Here is a 16,980-nt window from a genome sequence, read left to right as displayed (position 1 = left end):
CTAGTGGCAGCCTTCATCAAGGCTGGGATGATCTCGCATTAAAAAAGGGGTTAACCCTTTTGGGAAGGTGGGGAGGATATTGTGTATTTGGCTGCATGCCATGGATGCTAAGAACTGCTCTTGGCTTCTTTCTTATGACAAAGTCATTAATCATACACCACAGGCTCTTCTGGGGCAGTGACCTTATCTTTTCCATCTCCTTATCCCTATTGCCTAGAACGGTGCTGGCAGCTACAATCCTAACACTGGTTGTAGCAGTGGTAAACATTTATTTATTCAGCACTTATTGACCACCAAGTACTATTCTGAACTCTTTGATTGAATTTACTCATTTGTTCCTCTCAACAACTCTGTGAGGTAAGTACTGGTATCCCATTTTACCAGGGAGGAAACCAAAGCACAAGGAGATTGGTTACTTGCCCAAGGTTCCAAAGCTGGTTAGTAAGTGCAGAACTAAAATTTTATCATAGGCAATCTGACTTCTAAGTCCCTGTTTTCTTCCCACTTTCTGTTGCCTCTTAGCTCTTCTGAGATTGAAAAGATCTCAGTCGAGGTGTGATTCAGAATTTTTGACCAATAATCTTGAGAGTAGGTAGCCATGTCTTTGTCACATTTGTACTTTCATCCCTACAGACATGTTAACGTAGAGTAAATGCTTAATCAGCACTTGCCTACCCAGTAAGGCCACAGAGCACTGTGGCTATACACAAGCTCCAGCAAACTGCCTGGGGTGGGGAGGTGGGGGTCCTGCCTCTGCCATTGCCAGACCCTCCACCTATCTGAGTTTTAGTTTAGTCATCCGTAAAATGCAGACAGTAGTTGCTATCTCAGAGGGTGGTGATTTAATGAGCAAGTACATGGTGAATTGCTTAGCAAAATGTCTGACTCATGCTGAGCAGTTTTATGTCAAATCTGTATGTTTGGCTACATACAGATGATGTTTTAGACATTTGTGATACAACTATTAAGAATTTTGCATTTTTGAGCAAATAAAAGTAAGTCTGGGTAATCTAATTGTCATCTTCCTCCCTAGCATTTGAATAAAACCTACAATACAGATGTTCCTCTTGTTTTAATGAACTCTTTCAACACGGATGAAGATACCAAAAAAATACTACAGAAGTACAATCATTGTCGTGTGAAAATCTACACTTTTAATCAAAGCAGGTACAATGAGTAAAAATTTGATTCTGGGTGTCCTCCTGGGAAAGGACTGATCTTGTTTATAACAGAACAGTCTCAAGATATACAGGCACTAAATATTGATGATAACAATTATTGATAACCTTTCTTATGGAAAGGGATTTCTTCAACATCCTAATGGGCTTGGGGTAATTTAATAAATTCTAGAGAAAATCTTTGAGGAATAGTGAGTAAAAAGGAAATTCAGATGATGAATTGTGACTAAAGGCCAGGAAACTGGAGAAATAAGGCTTCCATTTAAGGGATGGACATCAGTCCACATGAACTTGTACAGAAGGGACATTTCTAGGCTGGGTGTGATGGCTCATGCCTGTAATTCCAACACTGGAAAGCCAAGAGAGGATTGCTTGAGCCCAGGAGTTTGGAATCAGCCTGAGCAACATAATGAGACCTTGTCTCTACAAAAAAAATTTTTTTTAATTAGCTGAGCATTGGTGGTATGCACTTGTAGCCCTAGCTACTTGGGATGCTGAGGTGGGAGGATCACTTGAACCCAAGAGGTCGAAACTGTAGTGAGACATGTTTGTGCTACTGCAGTCCAGCCTAGGCAACAGAGCAAGACCCTATCTCAAAAAGTAAAATAAAATAATAATAAAAAAGAAGGGACATTTCTAAAGTTGTACCATTAGTTTGTTTGGTTGTTTTTAAGATCTGTTTCCCATGGTTACTTTTTAACCATGTTTCTTTACACCACAGATGTTTTGCCTTTATTTTCTGGTCTTCAGTCTGTTGCAGTGCTAGCTCCTGTTTTCCTCTTGCCCCACCACCAGCTTTACCTGTGTTTTCACGAGTGGTGGGAAGCAGACATCATAGAATGCTAACCTGGTGCTTATTTTCTGGGAAGGAAAGAGATCCACCCCCTGAATATATCCATTTGTAAGAATGGGCAGTTTTTCTCAAATAGTTTTTCAGGGAAAAGAACAATCCCATAACCAAGTAAGTTTGAGAAAATTTACTTGATATATCCTTCCTCTTGGAGACTCATAAAACATTAATATCTTTAAAATATGATGGGTCCTCTCATCTGTATGACCACAGAGACTTGTTTTTGCAACAGCTATCACCATTTAGAAAACAGATTTCGGACAACGCGGATACTGAGAGATTTTCTTAGATGGATTCACTTATAATTAACTTACTGATAGACTCTGAAGTGAAATTTTATTTAACTTTAATGCATTATTTTATTTAAAGGTCTGAAATGCTCTACAGGGTCAATATTGAAAACTAACTTTTTTTTTTTTTAAGGTACCCGAGGATTAATAAGGAATCTTTACTTCCTGTAGCAAAGGACGTGTCTTACTCAGGGGAAAATACAGAAGCTTGGTACCCTCCAGGTCATGGTGATATTTACGCCAGTTTCTACAACTCTGGTTTGCTTGATACCTTTATAGGAGAAGGCAAAGAGTATATTTTTGTGTCTAACATAGATAATCTGGGTGCCACAGTGGATCTGTATATTCTTAATCATCTGATGAACCCACCCAATGGAAAACGCTGTGAATTTGTCATGGAAGTCACAAATAAAACACGTGCAGATGTAAAGGTAAATACTGAGAGGAAGCAGTTTAGAGCTTCATGTTTTCACATTTCATAAGTTACAAAGTTAAAACCTTTTTTATTTGAAAGTTTCTGTTTTAAACAACACATTTAACCACTTGGTATCATAAGAAAGGGTGAGACAATATTATGGGGAATACTTTCAGTTCTGTTTGACATAATAGTATATATCATAAATCCAGAATAAATAGTATCAAAATCATCTTAATTTTTTTGGATAAGCTTCATCAGTAATTTTAACTAAAATAATTTCATATATATTTATGGCAAAAATCTGAAATGTGAAACCTTTGAATAAAGTTGTCCAAACCTTTAATATTCTTCTAGTTGGGCATTTAAATGTTATTTCATTGTCCCTTTTATGAAAATTTACTCTTTCTACATAATGTACTTATATATTTTTTATATTATCACTATCGTTGTACTTACAAAAAAATGTACTTGGGACAGATGTGGAGGCACTCACTATTTTCTGCCTTTCTAGGGCGGGACACTCACTCAATATGAAGGCAAACTGAGACTGGTGGAAATTGCTCAAGTGCCAAAAGCACATGTTGATGAGTTCAAGTCTGTATCAAAGTTCAAAATATTTAACACAAACAACCTATGGATTTCTCTTGCAGCAGTTAAAAGACTGCAGGAGCAGAATGCCATTGACATGGAAATTATTGTGAATGCAAAGGTAAGCCAAGGTTGTTGCCCATTAAACTTCCTGGTTCCTAAGGTTATAGTAGGCTACACATAGCCCCCACCGCCCACTCCCTCTGCCCCATCTAGTCCATTGGTCACTCCTTTTTGCCTTTTCCGACTAGTTCCTAGCCTCGTCTTCCAGAATCTGCTGTCACCCCTCTAGTGTGCCAAGTTATGGTGCCCCTTATTTGACCCTGCATTGTGGTAGTGGCAAAAACACTGGGCTTCAAAAATAGAGAACCTACTTTTTAGTTGTTGCTCTGACACTCATAGGTCATTTGGCCATCAGTACTTTGCATGAGTTTTCTGAACCTAAGGTTGTTTCTCATAAAATGGAAGTGATATTACTGAACAGAAGAGTTTTAAGACTGTAAGAATTTGACATATGATAGATGTTTGATAAATGTCAGTTCTCAGAATTCTTTTCTGGCCAGGTACGGTGGCTCATACCTGTAATCCCAGCACTTTGGGAGGCCAAGGCCAGCAGATCACTTGAGGCCAGGAGTTTAAGACCAACCTGGCCAACATAGTGAAACTCCATCTCTACTAAAAATACAAAAAATTAGCTGGGCATGGTGGTACATGCCTGTAATCCCAGCTACTCGGGAAGCTGAGGCATAAGAATTGCTTGAACCCAGGAGGAAGAGGCTGCAGTGAGCCGAGATCGTGCCATTGCATTCCAGCCTGAGTGATAGAGCAAGACTCCATCTCAAAAAAAAGAGAAAAAGAAAAAGAAAAATTTTTTCCCATCAATGGATGTCTGAAATCACTTCCCAAATATTAACCTACAAGGAACTGATTTGTAGGTGCTTAAAACCTCTGTTCTCTACTCCCCCAACCCTAATTTCTTACAGACTTTGGATGGAGGCCTGAATGTCATTCAGTTAGAAACTGCAGTAGGGGCTGCCATCAAAAGTTTTGAGAATTCTCTAGGTATTAATGTGCCAAGGAGCCGTTTTCTGCCTGTCAAAACCACATCAGATCTCTTGCTGGTGATGTCAAACCTCTATAGTCTTAATGCAGGATCTCTGACAATGAGTGAAAAGCGGGAATTTCCTACAGTGCCCTTGGTTAAATTAGGCAGTTCTTTTACAAAGGTATGTAACTATAAAGATATGTGAGTTCATATTTCTTAAATGTGTAATTATAAAGATATGATATACATGTGAATTGAAGACTAATTACCGTCTCTACTGCTGAACTGTTGTATTCCTCTGTCTTTGATACCTTTTAAAGGGAATTTACCATAGAAGATAAAGATTTACCTCACATTTGAAACATGATTGCCATGGGGAGTAGAAAATAATCTTTAAATTTCAGGGCATTTTATCATATGTCTCTTCCAAGACTGATATTGCTTTGATCAGTGGGAAAAGGTTAATTCTGGCTTAAATACTTATTGAGCCCCTACCATGTGCTGGGCAGTGTGTTCTAGGTGCTAGGGATTTAGCAGCAAACAAAACAGACTCATCTTGGTCTTCATGGAATTGACATATGATAAGTAAGTAAATGTATGGTATGCCAAGTGGTGAAAATGCTATGGAGAAACATAAAGCATGGCTGGAGAATAGGGAATGCCTCAGGTGGGGAGGAGATTGTGTGATTTCACATTGAGTGGTTACAGGCAGCCTCACTGAGAAGTCGATTGGGTCCGACAAATGAGTATCTACTGCAAAAAGTGTTCTAGGCAGGTGGAATAGCAAGTACAGTAAGTCCTCACTGTCATCAGTATGTTCTTGGAAATGGCCACATTAAGCAAAACAATGTATAACACATTTTACCATAGGCTAATTGATATGAACAGGAGTTCAGTTCCTACAGTTTATTTCTCGTCACAAAAATATCGCCAAATTTTAAAATAAAAAAACACTTCTAATATTAAACACTGAAATAAATGTGAGCTGTGCATACATAAATAAGAACAAGATAATTCTTGACTCCCTTATTCCAGTTCAGGTCATGGGCTGACCAGAGCTTATCCTGGCAGCCCGGAGCACAAGGCTGGAGGCAACCCTGGACAGGCCACTATCCCATCTCAGGGCACACTCACACACATCCACACTCATACTGGGACCATGCAGACATGCCAGTTCACCTAACATGCACATCTTTGGGATGTGGAAGAAACCAGAATAGCTGGAGAAAACCCACACAGATGTGGGGAGAACATGCAAACTCCACACAGACAGTAGCCCTGGCTGGGAATCTTTTTTCCCCCCTCATTAATATTATAACAAAATAACATTGAACAAAACAGCACTATCGGTGGCCCTGCTGTAAAACTCCACCCTAGCCTAAGTGAAATCCAAAAAATTTAATCACATGATTGCTGAAATGTGACACTGAGCCTTTGTTGTTGGACTGGGAGGTCCTGCTCTGCCATCCAACTCTATTTTAGTCCTGGGTGTGGTTTGGTGCCACCTGCTGTGGATGTGTAGAATGCAGATGAGGAATTAGGTAGAAAACTATGAATGCATGTATCCTCAAAGTCAAATGAAGAAAATAAGAAAGTGGGAATTATTTGTCAAATGCTGCTGATGATGATTCAAGTAAGATGAGAATTTACTATTAGATTTATCAGTATGGAGGTTAGGGAGCCTCACAGCCATGGACTTAAGAGAATGAAAAAGGAGGAATTGGAGATACGAATGCAGAAATCTCACTCAAGAGTTTTGCCTTAAAGAAAAACAGATAAATGGCGCTATAGGTGAAAAGCAATATAGGATTTGAGGTTTTTTGTTTTTTTGTTTATTTTTTTTTAATGGGAGGATGTTTATACATTAATGGAAATTAATGTAGTCAGGAGGGAAAAAGCACTGAAGAGGGAGAATTGCTGAAACAACAGTTGATGGGCCTTAAGAAGGGATCTGATGCACAATTCCAGTACTAGGAAGGCAGGGGAATGGGCAATGGGGGCAAGGTGGTGGTGGTGGATGGAAACCAGTGGAAGTTTTGTGATTGCTCCTACTTTCCCAGCAAAATAGGTAATGGGGTCACAGAGGACAATCTGTAATGCTTGCAAATCTAAGGAAATAAAAAGACAAAGATAGTGATAATTTATAATAGTTTGTACTGTTGCTCTTCCTAAAATTTTTCAGAATCCCACCTATCCCCTAAAGCCTAGTCCCAGTCTAGCCTGCTTGAAATGCATGATTTCTTTTTTCAGTTAAATTCAAATTGTGTAAACTACTCATCTGGCTCTTGGCATGTTGGTTATCTTTTTTGTTTTTTTAAGCCTGATCTGCTCAACTATATTGTACATTGCTTGGTATAGAAACTATGTTCGTAGCTCCTATCTCTCCCGCACAGCGTCTCGCATATGAGTGCTTAATAAATAGGTGCTTCCCATAGAGGAAGCATGGAAGTTTCCTAATAAATAGGAAGCTTCCCATAGCGTGGCCATAAAATGTTTTTACACTTCAGTTAAACTTTCTTGTTAATGTTTATGTTTCTACTTTTCTGTAAGGTTCAAGATTATCTAAGAAGATTTGAAAGTATACCAGATATGCTTGAATTGGATCACCTCACAGTTTCAGGAGATGTGACATTTGGAAAGAATGTTTCATTAAAGGTATGTTGTTACAATGAAAATTGTATTTCTTACAGCTTTACAAAATAAGTCTAATTTTCTAGTCATTTTCACATTTACTTTAAGGAATACTTGGTTAATCTACAGTAGTAATTAAGCTGGTACTATTTAACTGAAATGAGAATCTCTAAAATAGGATCACTATTAGCATTAGCTTCTTAAAGATGATTATTTGAATAAAAGTAGAAAAAACCTCATTTGTACTGAATATACTATATTAAAGGAATGTTATCACTGTAAGAATATTCATTTACATTACTGTAGTACTTGGGTACTGAGTATCATTCCAGCCTCATGTAAGAAATAGGAGACAAATGGGGGTATATAAGTATTAAAACTCACAACTAAAGATACCATAGCTTTTTCCAAATCATATAATTAAAAAAAATCTCCTAGATTTCATGTACTCTTCCCATTAAAGCTGCTTACTTAAATTTTAAGAAGATCCTGAAGAAACAAATACATATATTAAATTTTATTGTTGAGACAGACTGCCTAAAGACTTAAGACATGAAAAATCTTATCAGTAAACTGTTATAAAAACAACAAAACAACAGCAAAAGCCCTATGTGTAAATATAAACCAAGCACCTTTTAATTTCTTTTTTTTTTTTTGAGACGGAGTTTTGCTCTTGTTACTCAGGCTGGAGTGCAATGGCACGATCTCGGCTCACTGCAACCTCCGCCTCCTGGGTTCAAGCAATTCTCCTGCCTCAGCCTCCTGAGTAGCTGGCATTACAGGCACGTGCCACCATGCCCAGCTAATTTTTTGTATTTTTAGTAGAGACGGGGTTTCACCATGTTGACCAGGATGGTCTCGATCTCTCGACCTCGTGATCCACCCTCCTCGGCCTCCCAAAGTGCTGGGATTACAGGCTTGAGCCACCGCGCCCGGCCACCTTTTACTTTCTTTATGAAGGTTGGCTAATGCTGGTGACCTTGCAAGTAGGCCTTCAAAAGGGGGCTGCTCATGCTATGGTACCGGGTCCACCTCCTACTCTGCGTACCACCTCTGACAAGGAGGCAGAGAACCTAGAACTACTACCGGGATTGTTACAGAAGAACACATTACAATGTTCCTTAACTGTTGTTTTTCATGTTTAATATTGTTTATAAATACAGTTACTCCACTGTACAAAGAGTTCTACATAAACTTGATCATTGTAAGATTATCAAATTGCATTTCAGTTGCAGTTGCAAGTACACTCTTGTGTTTTGTTTTCCCTGTCACTTAGGGAACTGTTATCATTATTGCAAATCATGGTGACAGAATTGACATCCCACCTGGAGCAGTATTAGAGAACAAGATTGTATCTGGAAACCTTCGCATCTTGGACCACTGAAATGAAAAATACTGTGGACACTTTAATAATGGGCTAGTTTCTTACAATGAAATGTTCTCTAGGATTCTAAAATAGGCAGGTACTTTGCTATGTTACTGTACCCTGGCAGTGTTGATTTTTAAAGTAGAGTTTTCTGCAGTATGCTTTTTAGTCTAAGAAAAGCACAGATGGAGCAATACTTTCCTTCTTTGAAGAGGATCCCAAAAGTTTTAGTTCATCTTAAAGTGCAATATTGTTTAATCTTAAAACTGGGGCAACTCTTGAAGATCTTTTAACAGAAGCCTCAATGATGGTCACTTTGATGTTTGTGATTTCAAAAATAAAGCAGTGAAGCAATACTTGTGTACACTTGTACTTTATAATGCTAACTATGAAATGGTGAAATAAAATGGTTTATTCTTGCTAGACAACTGCTATATAAGTTGGAAGATTTGCTCTTGGAATATTTAAGTACTCACTGGCTAGTTACCTAGAGAGTCATTTTTGGCATTTCTAAGAATCTTAATCATACCATTCTTTCCATAGTAATTAAACTGAAGTTATTTAGTACCTTTCATCTAGTTCTAAAGCTGGGATGCCTGCCATGCTTTCCACAGACTCGCAATTTATTGAACAAAGTGGCATTTATTTTCCCAGCTGATGGGGTTGGGCAAAGGGAAGGCATTTTCACATCCTTGTACTCCTCTAGAGTGAGGTAGGGGGTATAGCTTCATAAAAAGTTCCCTTTCCCTGAACCTTCATTTCTTGAAGCTTATTATCACTGAAAAATGATCATTAATCTTTCCAATCAGGTCTGCTGGTAATTCAATTTATGCCTTTTCTTTAAATTCATCCATACTTGAGTAGGCTGCTTTTTTAACTTAAAAGTTCACTATATATCATTTTTTTAAAAAGTTACCTTTTAAAGTCTGGGAATTTTTTACAGCTTTATTTTAGACAGTTTAAGAACCAAAGACATACCTCTGTAATGATAAAGGAAAGAAAACAAGCTTTCCTTTTAAGAAACTGAAGAGCACAAAATAAGACTGTTTCATTGTACATAATCACCACTGGATATTAGGCACTCTGACAGAGTTAGGCAAGATTCTCGGTGTGAGGTGAGACACAGGCACTTTCATTTGTAGAGTGCTGCTGATTCTAATTTTGAAAGTAGGTATTATAAAAGTCTTGTCACTTTATTTCTGGCCCCAACACAGCAGGCTATATTTTAAAAGTTCTGTTTCTCCCTGGTCTTCGTCTGTATACACATCCAAAGTAATCTAAAAACAAGGATTCAAGGGGGGCCATACTTCATATGTTATCTAAATGTTAAAATGAGAACTCAAAAGTAGGCAGATTATATGAATACATATTCTTATCTCTGCTAGAAATGAAAAAAAAACACCCCAACTGTTCATAGATACTTTTATAAAAATACAGATATTAAACTGTAGTATTTTATATACCATTTCTGAAAAGTATTTAATTTAAATTAGTTGCATAAATAGATGCTAGTATCTTACTCTTTTAAGTATTACTTGTAATCAGTCTTTCAGGTATTTAGACAGCTCTGGAAGGCTTTACCTAGTTGACATACGGTGATAGTAGAAATATTCATATGCAACACAGAAAGCCTGAAACTTGACATTGGTCACTAAAACAAAAATTGAGTTCCTAAATCCAAGCAATCAAAAGATGTTTATTTTTTATAGAAAGATCTGTAAAAAAATAATTTTTCAAACAGCTTTACTTTCATAGAGAAAACTTTCTACAGAGGTTGACTAAGATTTTAAATTGTACCATCATTAAATAAGGTGGGACACCATATGAATTTCATTGCACTGGAAGAAATGCAGAGCATTTTTTAATATAAAGTATACAGAGCATTCTAGTCAACTACAGCTGTGTTACAGCTATGTGTTCTTTTGGATTTGGTCCAAAGAAACCTGAGTCTGTTTCCAGAGAGAATGAACAATGTCATAGACACCTGATCAGTTACTCCTCACTGTAGGATGCACAAGAATGACATTCCTTGTAGATCCCACTGAATCCACTTTCCCAACATTGATACTTTGCTTTTTCCCTTCCCCCACCCCAGTTCAATTTGGGTTTCAGGTTCAATTCTCAAATCACAGGCATCCAGATTTTCTTCATAACAAACACATCCCATGGTCAGATGAACTACCCAGTTTTCCAGTATGGTATCACCTCTTCTGTTCCCAAATTTCGGCCATATTTAGGTCCAAATCTTTAAGGCCTTTTAAGGCTTGAAGATTTCCAGTGTAAAAAGCTACATCTGCTGTGACCAACCTAAATAATGGAGAGAAAATTATTTTTAAATCTCAAACTTTCTATTCAGATAATTAAAGTACAGTGCCCACTGAGTCAGAGTTCCAGCTGCTAGAGTATCATCTAAAATTCAGATTTCCTAGTGTCCAAATGTCAACATATTTCTCTTAGCAGGATTCTTGCTATCAATAAGGTCATTTAATGCTGTATTTCAATAATAAATATTTAGAAAATGAATAAACCAATGCATGTTGGAGTCAGTTTCATGGTAATTTCAGCCCAAGAAAATCAGATTTATCTTAAAACAGCATGAATTAAAATACAGAGAAAACAAGTTAAACTAAAATAGTTTTGACTGATTAGTGCTAGAGTATAGGTGTGTTGACTAAAATAGTAAACTCAAGGGAAACGCAGGCCAGGTTTGTTAAGTGCCATCTAAGGCATTAAATACAGGCTAGTATTCATGTATATAAGGGCTACTAGATGTTTCTTTAAAAACCAAACAAACAGGAAAGAACATGAATAAGAAGTCACAGATAAAAACACCTGAATAACCAATAAACTATGAAAAAATGGTAAACCTCAGGAAAATGCAAATCAAAACAAGGTACTATTATTCCCCATCAGACTGGCAACAACTAAGAAATCTAGCAGGAAATGTTGGCAAGATGTGGGACCAGAAATTCTCACAAACTACTCCACTAATGTGGGAGCATTAACTTGGTACAGCCACTGTCAATACCTAGCAATATGAAAATGTGTATTAACTCCAATTCACTTATAGGTTTATGCCCTGAAGGCATGGTCACACCATTAGACATGTATGAGGATCTTCAGTATGGCATGGTTGTAATGGAAAAAAGTAATGACTTAGCAATTTATCACTAGGGGAAATGTTTAATTTACATGTTGATTCATGGCAAGGAGCAGTGGCTCATGCCTGTAATACCAGCACTTAGGGAGGCTGAGGCAGGAGGATCACCTAAGCGCAGGAATTTGAGACCAGCTTGGGCAACAGAGCAAGACCTTATGTCTACAAAAAAAATTTAAAAACTAGCTGGGTGTGGTGGCACATGCTGGTAGTCCCAGCTACTGGGGAGTCTGTCATGGGAGGACTGCTTGAGCTACTGAGGTTGAGGCTGCAGTGAGCCATGATCACACCACTGCCCTCCAGCCTGGGTGACCATGAGACCCTGTCTCAAAAAAAAAAAAAAAAAAAAAAAAAAGTGGTTTGATGTGATGGAATAGTACACAGCAGTCAAAAATAGACTACTTCCATATATCAACAAAGATAAATCAGTAAAAATGCCTAGTACAAAGCAAGAAAGCAAGCTGCATATATGCAATATACCATATAAGTAAATTTACAAAACGGTACTACATATTTTTCATAAACCTAGGTATAATAAATAGACTAAAAGAATATACACTAAATTCACTGGAAATGTTGCCTAAAGACTGGGAGAAGAAAGGGAATGGGACGGCAGATGGGGTGCAAAGGTGTACTTCAGCTTCATTTGGAATGTAGTTTTTTGAATACCATTTTCAAAATAAACATTTTTTTCAAGTGAAAATGACGAATGTTGATCAATTCTAGGTAGTAGAAATATAAATAGCTTATTTTCTGTATGTCTCTATTTTAAAAATATCTTAAAATAGAGGGGGAAAAAATCACATTAAAAAGTATAGGGCAGGGCTGGGCTGGGCACAGTGGCTCACACCTGTAATCCCAGCACTTTAGGAGGCCGAGGTGGGCAAATAACCTGAGGTCAGCAGTTTGAGACCAGCCTGGCCAACATGGTGAAACCCTGTCTCTACTAAAAATGTAAAACTTAGCCAGGCATAGTGGCATGTGCCTGTAATCCCAGCTACTCAGAGGCTGAGGCAAAAGAATCCCTTGAAGCTGGGAGGTGGAGGCTGCAGTGAGCCAAGATCACACCGTTGCACTCCAGACTGGGCGACAGAGACATACTATATCTCAAAAAAAAAAAAAAAAAAAAATGTACAGGCCTAGGAGAGGGAGAAATAAGAGGCAGTAGTAAAAACATTTGTGGTGAAAATGTTTGGAACTAGATAGAGGTGGTGGTTACGCATCATTGTGAAGACACTAAATGCCACTGCATTGTTCACTTTAAAATGCTTAATTTTATGTTACGTGAATTTCACCTCAAAAAAAGTGAAAAGAAAAGCTACATTTTAGAGCAATTTCAGAAACAAAAATTCCTTTTAGCAGCAGTTTATGTCCTTGGCTAAAGAGCAGAGGTTAATCTTCAGGCATCTTAACAAACACATGAATTGACTTACAAAGGATGAGTTTCTGTTAGTATATGACAGAGAGGGTGTCTAAATTCAGACTGACCCCCAAATATCTATATTAAGAAAGAAAACAATAGCTAACAAGTTAGCTTGGATGCTTCACAACTACTGGTCTGCAAAAAGCCAACCAACCAACCCAGATTTAGCTATGGGAATAAAAGTAAAAGGGTATGAGGCGGGTAGGCCTTAAAAATATTATTAGCTTTTATTGAACAGCCTCTTTACAGTACAGTATACATCTTTATCAAGAGTCACTAAGTTTCTAATATGCTATCATCTCTTCAGGAGCAGAACATTCAACAGCAAGTCCCTTATGTATGTACCATTTGTATCATCTGACATCAAGTGAGAGATATACACAGTGTCACCCACATGATGTTCTTGCTGAAAATATCTGACTCTGTACGTATAATGCTATTAAATTAATGTTGATTTTCTTAGGTGAGGTTCAGATATTATGATTGCGTAAAAATGTCCTTGTTTCTAGAGACACATGTCAAAGTATTTAGGGGTTAAATTTATGATGACTGCAGCCTACTTTTTTGGATGTTTGGCAAAAGGGAGGTATGTAGTAGGAGGGAGAAGGAGCGAGAGTGGCAGGAAGAATGTGGCAAAATTTTAATAGTTGATAAATCTGGGTAAGAGGTATTCAGTGTTCATCATTGTCCTTTAACTGTTCCATGGCTTTGAAATTTTTGAAATCAAATAATTCTTTAAAAAGAAAAAGAAGAATCAGGTAATAAGAGGCAGTATCATTCTTGCATAAAACTCTTAAATTCAGCCTGGCTAACAGATTTAGCAGAATGAAGCTTTCACATAGCCTTTTGCAACATCAATTCACTGTACTTTTTAAATGGCAGGGCCAACTTCTGATCCCAGCATACATTTTTTCATTTTCCATTTGTTCTTATAAGTTTGAAATTTAAGCCTGAAATTCCTTTAACAGGGAATAAAATTTTATTCCTAAAAACTCTAACACACTAAAGAACTGATATTAAGATGTAATTAAATGATCGGTGCTTAAAATTTTGTAAAATCTCTTCCCTGTGTCTTTATCTATATTAGTCTTCACAAAAATCCTGTTAAGGAAACTTTTATCATCATCTCTATTTTCAAATCTAAAAAACCTAAGCTGAGGGAAAGTAAGTTATTTGGCCAAAGTTATACAGCTAGTAAATGATAGAACTAGAACTTAACCCAAGTTTTCAGATTCTAAATCCTACATTTTCTCTTTTAAGTACTATGCTATTTTAACAGTAATATATACAATTTAATCAATAGCTTATAATAAATATATATATATATATATATATATATATATATATATATATATATACTTACTTTTCCATAAACCTGTGAAGAAATTAAGACAGACTTCATCCTTGTTATTTTATAAATCTGGCACAGAGGTTATGTGACATTCACATGGTCACACATGGTCACACACAGGAACTTTGAATCCTGTTTAAATAGGGTACTGGGTATCGAAGGAAGTGCTACTAACTCACACTGCCTCAAAACCCATATATAAGGTTGGGTAAGTAATTGTCCATATATAAACTACTTTTAGATAGGTAGATAGAAACAGATATCATTTCTACAGGGGAAAAAAAAACCCACAAAAGCTTGCTTATTTTACAACTTTGGTCTCCAGTATGATTATAGCAGAAAAGGATGGCATAAAGAATCAAAACTGATCATGAAAACAATTTGATATGGGAGTATATGGTAAAAATGTTAAAAGAAAAAAAAACATACCCATTTTGAGGTCCTCCATCATTTATCACATTTAAGTGAGATAATTGCTTTTTCAAGTGGAGTTTATAACTTGCATTAATTCTTAAAAACAACATCTGAAAAAGAATACAGCTAAGTTTAAGTTTTACTGATATAGAAGATGTAAGTATCTGAGTTATCAATATTATTTAGAGGAAGTATTTTTAAAAACCAAAATCTTTGCTTTGGCATATACTTTTAAAATGCTCCTCTGAAAGTATTCTATTGCTATTTCACTACATTTTTTTCTCCTTAGTTGGATAAAACTTGACCCTTCTTAGCAGTACTCCTTTTTGGAAAAGTTCCCGTAAGTGGGATCAACTGTGACAGGTAAAAATAATAAAAAGCAAGGGGGAATTTTTTAATATGTTAAGTAGGAACTTAATAGGGGGAAAATGTCACAATGATAGAGGCAAAGATAACTTCATACTTATAATCTATTAAAATCAAAGTATTTTATTGTTTTTGCATGCAGAGTTTTCATGCAATGACTCAATATTTCTTTGGGAAATACCTAACCTAAAATTATATACAATGAATTTATGAAATGATTTTGTGAAATAACATTTTCTGTGGGAAAAATATACATAATACTCTATGGATGTTTTGTGGAATTACTAGTATTCAAGTGGCAACAGTGACATAAAATAACATTTGCCCAGCTTTGACAAGGGTGCCCTTTAAATTACACTGCATACAAAAACACATTAAGTACCTGTATGCTCAGCTCTCTGACCTGGCTAAGTCTTGCTCTAGAATTAGAACTCAGATGGTAAATCCAGAAGGTCAGAATGTCAGAGGTGGAGGATTTTACATGTGACATGGACAAGATGGCTTAGCTAAGAAGAAATTGGAAAAAGGAGACAACCCTAGTGTGTACACCACATTTTATGGCTCCCTTTCAGTCCTCAGTGAGTCCCAAAGGAGTTACATGACATTTATTCATGAGTTTGGTATGATTTATAAAAACCTAGAGAAGCATGAAGAAAATGGTAATAGCTAGTATAGGATGGAAGTCTGAGGAGGCATAGGAAAGGAGACCAGTGGGAACAAGAGTAGGCAAGAGATACTAAGAAAGCCACCCTCTGCTCCCAAATACCATTTCCACACACTCAACCAAGTAAGAGAGACAAACTGAAATAAACTTGTCTGAAAAATCTCAGTGAAAGTTAAATTCATTAGTCATAAAGCAATTAGACTTATACCACTGACTCTACAAATTAGGCATACCTATTATGGAGGAAATAAGCCAAGACTGATTTAAAAAAAAAAAAAAAAAGACTGGTTAAAAAAAAGGGAATACTGGAAACTTCAAAGGTCCAGGAGAGGGAAACAGGGGTGTAGCGGGTAGGATTGTTACTGAAGAATGAAGAGAAGTCTGTGATAATACTGTTGTAGGGGAATATAGTAGAGACAGAAGGGTGGATACTTCATAGCTGAGAGGTGCCAAAGACTCCTCCACCCTGCATTTTGCTCTTTATCCTGGTTTGTCTTTACTACATATCACTAATGCTGATCTAACAATAAAGCAGATTGATTAATTACACATGTTAATCTTATCAACTCTATCATTAATTCTTTCCATATCCAATTTGAAGTACAATCACAGTAACATATTTTGCTACTCATTGATAAAGGCCAACTCTAATTTTCAAAGAACAGTGTAATAAATGATGTAAGTAGAATCTGGGACTACTGATAACGGACAAATAGAAAACCTACTTTTTAGGATTATCATTTATAGTAAAGCTATAGCTCTGGTCTGTCACTGCAAGGAGCACTCTGAAATTAGAAATTTTTATCCATGTTTTATATTACGTTGTTAATATAACAACGTAAAAAATTATAATCATATTGGAACATGAACAGCTTAACTATGGCAAAAGTATGTAAAAACACCCCAATTCTGCACAGATATGGTATGTTATATATATATGAGTAGTTTTAGGAATTACTTATACCCACCTGTGTTTGTTCTTCTGGAAGGAGATCAAATATAGCTTCATGCATTTTTGTCATTTGCTTACAAATATTCCTGAAACAGGCAGAAGGAACGGGAGCCTTCACCTCATACTGGTAGGAAAAAATAATGAGAATTGTGTTCATGTCCTCTGAATTGCATATTGTCTCCACCATTCCCAGAGACATACATATATTTACTGTCCCTCCACATATCCAATTCTGGTATAGTACTGTAGCTTCCACTTTTCAAATGTGATCTGCCCTACTCATACAA

General features: G+C 36.7%; 2 protein-coding genes across 5 annotated transcripts in view; one reads left to right on the top strand and one right to left on the bottom strand.

The window, feature by feature from the left end:
* UGP2 (UDP-glucose pyrophosphorylase 2) overlaps positions 1-8,720 on the top strand; it is a 55,133-nt gene extending 46,413 nt beyond the window's left edge. For all 4 annotated transcript variants that reach the window (XM_074399242.1, XM_003922697.4, XM_010333546.3 and 1 more), the window contains 6 exons: positions 1,034-1,167; positions 2,452-2,749; positions 3,248-3,445; positions 4,308-4,550; positions 6,920-7,024; positions 8,277-8,720. In XM_074399242.1, coding sequence (XP_074255343.1) covers positions 1,034-1,167; positions 2,452-2,749; positions 3,248-3,445; positions 4,308-4,550; positions 6,920-7,024; positions 8,277-8,384 — 1,086 coding nt within the window. In that variant the 3' untranslated portion in view covers positions 8,385-8,720. The remainder of the gene's footprint in view (positions 1-1,033; positions 1,168-2,451; positions 2,750-3,247; positions 3,446-4,307; positions 4,551-6,919; positions 7,025-8,276) is intronic.
* The window catches only part of VPS54 (VPS54 subunit of GARP complex), a 100,937-nt gene continuing 92,078 nt past the window's right edge, over positions 8,122-16,980 (bottom strand). Inside the window, exons 21-23 of the mRNA XM_003922695.4 lie at positions 16,710-16,817; positions 14,727-14,821; positions 8,122-10,673 (exon numbers count right to left, since the gene is read on the bottom strand). Coding sequence (XP_003922744.1) covers positions 10,568-10,673; positions 14,727-14,821; positions 16,710-16,817 — 309 coding nt within the window. The 3' untranslated portion in view covers positions 8,122-10,567. The remainder of the gene's footprint in view (positions 10,674-14,726; positions 14,822-16,709; positions 16,818-16,980) is intronic.

Source organism: Saimiri boliviensis, chromosome 1, assembly GCF_048565385.1.
Source record: "Saimiri boliviensis isolate mSaiBol1 chromosome 1, mSaiBol1.pri, whole genome shotgun sequence".
Classification (NCBI taxonomy): Eukaryota; Metazoa; Chordata; class Mammalia; order Primates; family Cebidae; genus Saimiri; species Saimiri boliviensis.
The sequence above is the reverse complement of the archived record's forward strand: the minus strand, read 5'-3'. Positions and strand labels throughout refer to the sequence as shown.